Source organism: Pimephales promelas, chromosome 19 (assembly GCF_988280905.1).
Source record: "Pimephales promelas chromosome 19, fPimPro1.hap1.1, whole genome shotgun sequence".
Taxonomy (NCBI): Eukaryota; Metazoa; Chordata; class Actinopteri; order Cypriniformes; family Leuciscidae; genus Pimephales; species Pimephales promelas.
Window position 1 is genome coordinate 31,488,023 of NC_142787.1, and position 12,067 is coordinate 31,500,089.

General features: G+C 34.2%; 1 protein-coding gene across 3 annotated transcripts in view; it reads right to left on the reverse strand.

Moving 5' to 3' along the window:
• Positions 1 to 3,763: 3,763 nt before the first annotated feature.
• Positions 3,764 to 12,067, reverse strand: part of gemin5 (gem (nuclear organelle) associated protein 5) — a 41,851-nt gene continuing 33,547 nt past the window's right edge. For 2 of the 3 annotated variants that reach the window (XM_089123895.1, XM_039676991.2), the window contains 6 exons: positions 11,514 to 11,724; positions 9,141 to 9,395; positions 8,183 to 8,345; positions 5,848 to 6,268; positions 5,696 to 5,774; positions 3,764 to 4,021 (listed from right to left, as the gene is read on the reverse strand). In XM_089123895.1, the coding sequence (XP_088980021.1) occupies positions 3,851 to 4,021; positions 5,696 to 5,774; positions 5,848 to 6,268; positions 8,183 to 8,345; positions 9,141 to 9,395; positions 11,514 to 11,724 (1,300 nt within the window). In that variant the 3' untranslated portion in view covers positions 3,764 to 3,850. The remainder of the gene's footprint in view (positions 4,022 to 5,695; positions 5,775 to 5,847; positions 6,269 to 8,182; positions 8,346 to 9,140; positions 9,396 to 11,513; positions 11,725 to 12,067) is intronic. The other variant, XM_039676993.2, reaches the window with a different exon arrangement.

The following is a 12,067-nucleotide window of genomic DNA, read 5'->3' on the forward strand; positions in this document are numbered from 1 at the left end:
GCAATGAAATATGACAGGGCTTAAAGAGTTTACCCAAAAATGAAACATTGAGAAAAATATTTCGATTTTTCTGTTACGGAAGAAATACACCCCTTGAATGTTGTCTGGTCATAACTGATGTTCAGCATGGTTTCCCAGCCTGATCAGCTAAGGCTCTCCGAACCAGCTAAAACCAGTGTGCTAAACCACCTATAACCAGTTGGTTTTAGTTTTTTTGTTTATTTATCCATTTGAAGAAGGCTGGATTGCAAGTTGAATTTTATCACATAGGTTGTTTAAAATGAAGAGACAGTCACTGCTAGAGTTTGCGTATTCAAAACAATGGAAAAGACTTGATGACGCGTGGAAGCATGGTAGTTGTCGTGTTGACCCCCGCTTTATGGGGTTATCTTTTGGCGAAAGAACCCCCAGCAAACGATAATTGTGGTCCATCACGAATGTGCAAAACAACTGTTGCTAGATTGACAGACGCTAACTACTACTTTCAAATTTTTTCAGGAAGCGTACTGTGTTTCCATGGTTTCTACTAGGGCTGGGTAATAAATATCGATTTCTCGATATTAATTGATTCTCATTTTTTACGAACCGATATCGATTCTTAAATCTCAAGAATCGATTAGTCATCCTGTTTCATTTGAATGAATGGGACATTGTATCGCGGCTGCGCGCATCCAAAAAAATCGCAATAATCTTTGTCCTTTGTTACTATTGATATGAAACAAAGTCTCAATTTTCAAATTACGTCCATTTTCTTTAGAAATTCAAAAACATAAATAGCGTTTTGGCGCTGTGGCGTGATATCGTTCTGGAGAAGCAGCAGCGCTGATCTCTCTTCCGGCTTAATAATACCAGTCACAGCGCCAAATAAATATGAGCATCTGAAAGTGTGTTAAAGATACAGTACAACTTATCCAAATCCATATCATGACACATTGATTCACTCAATCAGCGTTTCAACCGTGGAAAGACGTCAGTTAAACAGCTTGTAATCAATGTCATGTATCGTCATATTTACCTCAGAAAACCCACATAAACTCGTTAGTCAGCTAGAAAAAATAACTCTAGAGAGGAGCATTTTGCTAAATATATACACCATATTACATATGCATTTTAATCTTAATGTTTTTAAATATTTAATGCATATTTGAATAAATCTGGCAAGTTTTTTTATGACAGCCACCATTTAAATGTTTATATTTCATATGATCTACTTATTATAAAAATTAAATAAAAGTGTAATTTAAGTGTTTGTATAGCTACAAAACAGTTCATTATAACCTTCATATTAGGATAATGAAGCCTATAGGCTACAACTAGACTCCCATAGTTTACAGCATTAGTTAAGAGATTTGATTCCCTTGAGAAAAATGGCAATTTATTGTAACTGATATCCAAAATAATCAATATTGAATCGAATCGTAATCGAATCGAATTGCAAGCTTGTGAATCGAAATCGAATCGAATTGTGAAATTTGTCTCAATACCCAGCCCTAGTTTCTACCATATGAGACAATGACACAGGCCATGTCACTTGTGGATTTTTCTGGATTTAAACATTGTTGAAAACATTTAGGATAGTGCAATTATAGAAGTCAACAAAATATATAACAATGCTCTAGTGGTTTTTGGATATTGTAGTACTTTAATTTACAGTCCTGTTCCCCATGTACATATGTTGTATATATTTAAATAACAGGGAAATAGCTAGGTACTAAATCTACCCTTAACACGTTTATTTTAATTAAAATTAACCAATACTTTCTTGTGTAAGTACACGTAAGTGCACGTACTGTAAAATAAAGTGCAACTGGATATTTGAAGGCACAAAAATCGCTCGTATTGTTCCTTTAACCCGAGGGCACAATGATCGAAGTCCAACCGACTAGCTGGGCGAAATCTCAGAGATGATATCTCTATATCACGCTTGTAAACATTTACGAGTAGGCCTCAGCTTTTTGAAAAAGTGCTCATCGTAAATGTCCTCGTTGTATATAACCGATGCCTGCGTGTCTCTCGTGTGTTTGTGCACCCCCTGCCCCATATGTCATCTTGATCAAAGGGAGAGTGTGTGTCTGGATCAATCTGAGCTTTCTTCAGCCCTGAGCTCTGTAATCACCTGCTTTAATGATGCCCAAGAGTCGCCATCATGCAGCCTTGACTCCGTCCTGGCACTTGGCAAGTCAGCAGCTGTGTGTCCTTACTGCTCCATGAGCAATCATGTCCATGAAATTCTCACCTTGTGTTGTTCGTTCCTGTATAGGGAATAGAAGTGTTTTATATGCAAGAATAAAGGGATAGTTCACTTTGAAATTAATTTTTGATATGTTTTAGCTTACCTCAGGGGCATCCAAGATGTAGGTGTCTTTGTTTCCACAGCATTTTAACAATTTAAACCGTTGTTGTCTGTCAGTCCTCGAAATCGTCTTCCATTCCGTATATCTAAATATGTTTTTAGTGAAAGGTAAAACTTCCGAAATCTCCGTGTAAACAGTGCGTGAGACGCGCGAGAGATCACTTCCGGCGTAACGTCTGGAGACGGTTCAGTTCGGTTCAGTTGGACATCTGATTCAGATCGGTTCGACGGCTGTTAACAAGAGGACGTAAAAACGATATAAATATTGTTCGTTTTCTCACACAAACCGCTCGTTTCGTGTCTTAGGCCATCAAGGCGAGGCAAGTTTATTTATATAGCACATTTCATACACAGTGGCAATTCAAAGTGCTTTACATGGAAGAAATTAAAATAATCAAAAGAAATCAGAATAATTAAAACAGCTTGGAATAAAAAAATCATAATAATAAAAAATAAAATACAGTAAATAATTAAAACAATTTATCAGTGTGTAGGCTACTTACATTCACGAGTCATTAAATCATGTTTAATTTTGACTTCTCTGTACATGCCCTTTGACTGCATTATATGACTGACAGACAACAACGGTTTGACCGAAAAATGTCAAAATTGAAACTACCGTGGAAACAGACACTTACATCTTGGATGCCCTTGAGGTGAGATAAAAAGTATCAAAAATTAATTTCAAAGTGAACTAAACTTGACAGAATAACTTTAATCTGTTTTATTTGCCTGTTCAGCGATGTGTTCCCTATCAAACATCATTTATCCTTGCTTGTGTAATTTTGCCAAATGTTTTCTTGATTACACATCTTTACTAGATGTTTTTTTTTATTTTATTTTTTTATTTCTAAGTTAACATTGCTATCAGGTAAACGATATAATCAGATATTGTGATATTCTTAAGGTGATAATCGATAAAATAGCCCTACATGCATTTTTTATGATTCATCCAGCATCAGAAATCAGCATCAGATTTCTGCATGATGATGCGATCATTCAGTCTAATTAAACCACAAGCTCACATTCAGATCTGTCTCCAGCCAATCAACAACTGAAGATAAAACCAAGTCCCACACTACTATTTTTTTTCCCTTTTTCAATGTTTCTTCAAATGTATGTCACAATACGGAGAAAAAAAGCATCGTTTCTACTTGTTTTAATTTGATTTAACATTTTTACTTTTTAAACATGACTTAATGATTAAAAAAAAATATATTTTATATATATTAATGTGTCAAAAGAATTTTAAAATGAAAAACTACACACAAAAAAGTAAAATTTGTTTGAAATAATTTGTATTTGTATTGAAATAATTTAAAATATTAGGGGGTGTTATATAAAAGTCAACAGGGTTCAGATGACAAAGTTTGGTCCGATATTTTCTATTGCTTCAATAAAAAAGTAAACTGTGGGAGAATTTGTTTTATTACAGACATAAGTCAAGTGCGTTTTACATATCAAACAACAGTAATTGCATATCAAAAACACTAAGTGCTATGTGGACGGTGTCAGTCTCTGCCAGGCTTTACAGAGCGGTTCTGTAGTGCCGTATTTGCGCAGCAAAGTTGTGGCTTGGGCAAGGATGTGCTGCGGGAACAGAGTCGACTGTTTCTCCATGTGCAGAAAGACGATGCAGCACTCCATGACGTCCGGAAATGGGTATTTCTAAAATAAGAGAGAAAAAAGAAATCTATCATGAAATCAAATCGATTCGGTCAGAAAAAAATGGCTACTCTTGAATGGCTGACGATAGATAAAGCTCCCATAATCGAAGATAAGCAGCCGAACCCTGAACAATAAGAAACTTAGCCTGCATCATCATATTTTAAACACATATTTCTAAGGCCTCCAGATTGTCCAAATGTTTAAAACATTGGTAAAAAAAAATGTTGTACGCAATTTACTGCATACCTTCTAGCATCTGATTGATAGTTTATAATTCAAGTAGAAGGTCTTTTAGTATTATGTGGTGAAGTCCTTAACTATTTTGATAAAGTAAAAGTAAGAATTTTTTTTATATTGCGAGTAATATTTCAAGATTAACAATTACACTGCAGCAACTTTATTATTCATCATATGCGAGTATCATATATGATAGGAATGTTTATTTTGTGCATCTTTTAGATTTACATTTAAAGCTATCAGAATTTCATCTCACTTTTTGGACATATACAGTAGTCAACATTTGAAGTGAAAAAAAAATAAAAAAATAAAAAAAAAATAATCAAAGTTATCCTTAGACAATACCAGGTATTAAAGGAGTAGTTCACTTTAAAAAAACTTTTGCTGATAATTTACTCACCCCCATGTCATCCAAGATGTCCATGTCTTTCTTTCTTCAGTCGAAAAGAAATTAAGGTTTTTGATGAAAACATTCCAGGATTTTCTCCATATAATGGACTTCAATGGGAACCAAAAGACAGTTTCAGTGCAAACTGTTCAAAGGGCTTTAAACGATTCCAGACAATGAATAAGGGTCTTATCTAGGACCCTTCGAGTCATGACTCTAAAAAAGATTCGTTCATTTTGATGAACGAGTTCGAGTCACAAACGAGCATCACAGAACAGAGCAAGGTAACCATTAGAGCTTATAAATCTTAAACTGTGTTATTTTTTTTTTTAAATGAGTGATCATTTCGCTTGATAAGACCCTTATTCATCGTCTGGAATCGTTTAAAGCCCTTTGAACAGTTTGCACTGAAACTGTCTTTTGGACCTTGAACCGTTTGGTTCCCATTGAAGTCCATTATATGGAGAAAATCCTGGAATGTTTATCAAAAACCTTAATTTCTTTTCAACTGAAGAAAGAAAGACATGGACATCTTGGATGACATGGGGGTGAGTAAATTATCAGCAAAAGTTTTTCTAAAAGTGAACAACCCACTTTAACTGTAAATCAGCAACTGCTCCAAATTGCAAAAAGAGTTTTTCTACTCATATGATAGTTTTCTCCTATATCATACTTAATGAGCCATAAAAGCCTGATTTCTCAAATATGATACGCAAAAAAACACATTTTCTGACTATCATTTTAAATATCAGGCATTACTGGGTTCACCCAAAAATTGTGTCATCATTTACTCATCCTCAAGTCAACACAAAAGAATGTCAGAAACCAAAGAGTTGATGCTTCCCATTGACTCCCATAGCATTTTTTTTCCAAATAATGGAAGTCAATGGGGTCCATCAACTGTCTGGTTCCCTATATTCATCAAAATATATTTTGTGTTCAGCAGAAGAAAAATCAAGTCATTCCAAACCTGTATGAGTTCTAGTAAATGATGACAGAACTTTCATTTTTAAGGTGAACTGTCCCTTTAAGAAAACGGAGCGTCTTACTCTGAGCAGCTCAGGAATGGCCGTGAGCACTTTATGGTGTTCAGCAACCTGTGCAGTCAGTGTAGAGAGGGACTCACTGCTAAAGAGAGACAAAAAGAGCTGTTAGACATTTCTATGAAGCACCTAAATCAAAGATCCAGCATCATAAATACCTGCTTCCACTCGCAGATCCTCCACGTTCCTCTTCCGGGGTCACGGGAATCTCTTTACACTGGCTGTGCTGCTGAATCAGGCTCGCCACTCTCTTCTGAATCTCTGCTATGGCTCTCTGGGTGGCCTGGAGATTAGCGTGAGGTTCAGAGAGAAGAACGTTCCAGAAGCCCTCAGAGAAAGTGCCTTCAGATGGAGCTTCTCCGTTACAGTCTGCTTCGTCTTCGCTGTGGTTGTTCTCTGTTAAACGGTGACCGTTGCTGATGGGGTTATTGGTCAAAGCTGAAGTTTCATCACTGCAGTTCCACCATTTCTTATACATGAGCTGATAAGAGACGAAAGCCTCCACGCTTTGAGAAATCGTCGAGCTTCTCTCGTCACTCGGGTCTAGTTTCTGTTTGTAAAGTGCCACTGACTCCAAACCTGCCAGGAAAAGGACAATGAAAGATTTGAATTAGGGATTTTTAATTAGAAAAAGATTTTGAATTAATACCAAAATTTCTATGGCCAATCTTATCAGGCCAATTCTAAGGGGGAAAAAAGACTAACTATAAAGTCAGAATTGTGAGATATAAAGTCAGAATTGTGAGATGTAAAGTCAGAATTGTGAGATATAAAGTCAGAATTGCGAGATATAAAGTCAGAATTGCGTGATATAAAGTCAGAATTGCGAGATATAAAGTCAGAATTGCGAGATATAAAGTCAGAATTGCGAGATATAAAGTCAGAATTGCGAGATATAAAGTCAGAATTGTGAGATATAAAGTCAGAATTGCATGATATAAAGTCAGAATTGTGAGATATAAAGTCAGAATTGCGAGATATAAAGTCAGAATTGTGAGATATAAAGTCAGAATTGCGAGATATAAAGTCAGAATTGCGAGATATAAAGTCAGAATTGCGAGATATAAAGTCAGAATTGTGAGATATAAAGTCAGAATTGCGTGATGTAAAGTCAGAATTGTGAGATATAAAGTCAGAATTGCGAGATATAAAGTCAGAATTGCGAGATATAAAGTCAGAATTGCGAGATATAAAGTCAGAATTGCGAGATATAAAGTCAGAATTGTGAGATATAAAGTCAGAATTGTGAGATATAAAGTCAGAATTGTGAGATATAAAGTCAGAATTGTGAGATATAAAGTCAGAATTGTGAGATATAAAGTCAGAATTGTGAGATATAAAGTCAGAATTGCGAGATATAAAGTCAGAATTGCGAGATATAAAGTCAGAATTGTGAGATATAAAGTCAGAATTGCGAGATATAAAGTCAGAATTGTGAGATATAAAGTCAAAATTGTGAGATATAGTCAGAATTGCGAGATATAAAGTCAGAATTGCGAGATATAAAGTCAGAATTGTGAGATATAAAGTCAAAATTGTGAGATATAAAGTCAGAATTGCGAGATATAAAGTCAGAATTGTGAGATATAAAGTCAAAATTGCGTGATGTAAAGTCAGAATTGCGTGATATAAAGTCAGAATTGCGAGATATAAAGTCAGAATTCTGACTTTATATCACGCAATTATAACTTTATATTTCGCAATTTTGACTTTATAACTTTATATCACGCAATTATGACTTTATATCTCGCAATTCTGATTTTATTTCTCAGAATTGCGAGATATAAAGTCAGAATTGTGATATAAAAAGTCACAATTATTTATTTTATTTTTATATTCAGTGGCGGGAACAAGCTTCCATAAATTTCAGCCACCGTAGGACTATAAAAAATAAATCTGTTAAATCTGATTCTGTTGAAAAGAACTTAAATAAGAACAATATATTTAATATTAATATATTTTCGGTACAATTTAGGGGCTACTTTCAATAGAAGTGTGGTTATTTTATTTTATTGGCATATTTTTTTACATTAAATAACAATAATACTACATTTTATTAATAGGCGCCTTCCATGGCACTCTAGGACACCTGAAAGTTAGAAAATCCATGAAGTTAGGGTTAGGGTCATTAAACAATAAAACCAGTACAGCAACAAACATTAAATCACATAAAAGCCTGCCTAAACAGATGAGATTTAAAGACTAGAACTGTTGCAAACTTCTACAGGAAGTGATAAAAAAAAAAATATTAATACACTTATGCAAAAAAGCTACTTTAAAATAATATATTTTAAAAATAATTATAAATTATAAAAAATAATTTTTTTAAAGTTTGGTTTCTGTTTTAGGCCAAGTGCACCCAGGAAACCTTTTCACTGGGATATACGTCACGATAGGAAAGAAAAACGATTGAAATCCGGTTCATGCCGACTTTAAAGTTCACTTGGATTGATTTTGATTTTATTTTGGTGCATCTGTGGCCGTGTACCTCACCTTGTGGTAAAAGCAGCTGGCACATCTCCGCCATCAGCGTGAAGTGTCCGACCTCTGAACCTCGTGTCAGAGCTTGCAGTAGCTCCTCTAGAGCAGACGGCCAATCACACAACAGCTGACTCAAAGCACACAGCGTCACGTCCAATGAAATGTGAGATAAGAGCTGAGGGAAAAAAAAGAGCGGAAGATTAGTGAATTTGACGATGACATCAAATAAATCACAACAGTGTTTATATAGAACCGTATCGCACGTATGATGTGGCACAACCAGTGTTGGGTAAGTTACTCAAAAAAGTAATTAATTACTAGTTACTAATTACCTCTTCAACAGTGTAACTAGATTACTGTACTAAGTACTCTCTCTAAAAAGTATTTAATTACTTTTAATTACTTTCAAAATCCCATCAATCTCAACCAGCTGAATAATACAAGGATAGACATGAATCTGTTTTAATTCTTTCAAATAAATACTATAAAATTGCATAAATTATCCTTAAACTGATCAAGGTGGAGAAGGTTACATTATAAAAACATACTTTTTAGCATCAGACAATATATTTCGATGTTAAACCCACTATTGTTTTATGTCTGATCTCATTACATTTCACACTTTTTTCATACATATTTTACAATAATTTGTACGAGTGCGGTCGTACGATTTAGACACCTCATACGAATCGCTGTGAGATCGGATTGATCTATACAGTATTTACCTCAATTACATCAGAAGTAACTGTAATTAAATTACAGATAAATGAAGAGTAATCCCTTACTTTACATTTTCAAGGGAAAAGTAATTAAATTACAGTAACTAATTACTTAGTAATTACTAATTAGTTATACCCAACACTGGGCACAACTCAATACTATCATCCATTTTGTCCATGTATTTCATGAAATATATTATATTAATCCGTGAACAGTGTCAAGTAGATCCGTTGCATCTTTTCTCACATACTTGCTTCATGGGAACTCTAGTGGTGGCGGGAGGATTGTCGACGGCTCTCAGCTGCTGATGAAGCGTCTTCACTTTGACCAGGTCAACAGACGCCACCGCACACTCGCTCTGCCACACGCCGAGTACCGCGGAGAGAAAGGTCTCCTCACAGGGCTTAGACCAGGTGTGTGAAGAAGCCACGGTCCAGGTGACCACACCTGTATCTGCCAGTCTTTGAGTCAGGATCTCATTAACACAGAACATCAGTCTGTGACCCTGTGAAGAAAGAACCATGAGAAAAAGGCCTTAGAATAAAGTAGATTTCTTCATGGTGGACAATTGTTGGTTAGACAAACACACTATTCATAGTAATAATATGAATTATTTATCATATATTAGATATTTATTGTCTTTCATATTAATCTTCTGTTTTTTAATTCACAATTGCTAAAATTTATGGACATTGTTACATTTAAAACTGCTCAATTTATGTTTAAAGTCAAAGAAAATAATTTACCAGGTAACATAAGTGCAATGTTTAATGAAAGAGTTGGGGGATATCATCTAAGAGGATATTGTGTGTTCAAACAACCTCTTGTACGAACTGCTATTAAAAGCATGTGTTTATCAGTTTGTGGGGTAACCATATGGAATGGACTGGATAATGACATCAAACAGAGCCATAATTTCATTTCGGTTCAAAAATAGATTAAAGAAATCATTATTGGATCAATATAGACGAGCATAGACTGAAACACAGGACTAAATCTGCAATGTGAAAGTATTGTGGTTAAGGTATTGTTGTGAGTTATGTATGATCTGAGAAAAATGTATGCTGTAACTGAGTTTTTATTTGTTTGGTAATATTATTATTTTTTGTTAAATAGGGGCAGGTTTAAATAAGCTAATTGCTTCTGCCTGCTCCTTCTCAAACAAATTTTTATTTTAGTCTTTTATTTTTTGTTGTTTTGGTATTATTATTATTATTATTATTACTACAACTTTTTATCTATACATATTTATTTTTAGGTGGTTGTGTTTTACTTTGTGGTTTTAATTATTGTTTGTTGTTGTGTATCTATGTTGATTGTTTGAGACAAATAAAAAAAATAAAAAAAAATTGCCTGAAAAATTAATCCACTAAAAAGACAATATTTTTCTTCCCTTATAAAACCATGAATGAATTTAAATCAGTGCCAAGTTCAGCTTACTGAACATACATGTATATCTACACTTCCAGTCAAAAGTTTTAGATCAGTAAGATTTTTTTATGTTTTTAAATGAAGTCTCTTCTGCTCACCAAGGCTGCTATTTGATGAAAACAGTAATATTGTGAAATATTATGACAATTTAAAATGACTGTTTTCTATTTTAATATATTTTAAAGTGTGATTTGAAAGCTGAATTTTCAACATCATTACTGTTGCTGATTACACATCAGTTTTCAGTGTCACATGATCCTTCAGAAATCATTCTAATATGCTGATTTTATGCTCAAAAAACTCAAAATTATTATTTTCAATGTTGAAAACAGTCGTGTACCATTTTCCCCCCAAAATTCTATGATGAATAGAAAGTTCAAAAGAACGGCATTTATTTAAAGTATAATCTTTTCTAACATTATAAATGTCTTTACTGTAACTTTTGATCAATTTAACTCATTCTTGATGAATTTCTTTCCCCCAAAAATAAAAAATAAATTCTTACTGACCCCAAACTTTTGAATGGTAGTGATTAATGTTACAAAAGCTTTCCATTTCAGATCAATTCTGTTCTTTTGAACTTTCTATTCATCAAAGAATCCTGAAATAAAAATGTAAAAAACTGTTTTCAACATGGATAATAATCATAAATGTTTCTTGAGCATCATATTATAATAATTTCTGTAGGATCATGTGACACTGAATACTGGAGTAATGATGCGGTAAATTCAGCTTTGATCACAGGAATAAATTACACTTTACTATATATTCACATAGAAAACTGCTGTTTTAAATTGTAATAATATGTCATAATATTACTGTTTTTTTTGTATTTTTTATCAAATAATTGCAGCCTTGGTGAGCAGAAGAGACTTCTTTTAAAAACATAAAAAATCTTACCGATCTAAAACTTTTGACCGGTAGTGTATGTGAAGAGTTCAGATGCAAAAGCCTCTAAATGCCATTTGAAATTTTCTTCTAGAATGAACATTTTTATCAAGCTTGTATATTTAAGTTCAGTAATTTCACTTAAATGGCAATGAAGATTACCTATTAATTGTCATTTAAGTCAAATTACTGAACTTAAATATACAAGCTTGATAAAAATGTTCATTCTAGAAGAAAATTTCAAATGGCACTTAGAGGCTTTTGGATCTGAACTCTTCATATATAATAACAGCTGGAAACAAACCAAAAGTGAGTCTTGCGTCCTCAGGACTTCCTGTGCCGCGACCCAGTCCTGGGAAAGCATCGAGTCTTTGGCGCACCTCAGAGAGAGAGAATGTGCCAGCTCACTTTCTCCTGACACCCACGCCACATTAGCCGCCGTCTTCAGTGACATCACATCCCCTTTCTTGGCAATGACTTTAGCTGCGTCAAAGCTCGAGTCTGTGGCGAGGTAACTGACAGGTGAAGGAAGGAAAAAAATACATCTTCGTCAGTTTCAATTATATTACACCATTGACTGTATACAGCAATTTAAATCTTACCACAATATTATACATGTACATGTTGACTCAGATCCAGTTAAAGGGATAGTTTTTTTTCTCACCCTCATTTCGTTCCAAACTATATGCATTTCTTTCTTCCGCTGAACACAAAGTAGATATTTTGAAGAATGTTCGTAACTAAACAATTTCAGTTCTCATTGACTTGCATTGGATTTTTTTGTGCATACAGTGGAAGTCAATGGGAACCAAAACAATTTATGCCAAGGCCTGATTTTTGAACTCCAGTCTCACCCAC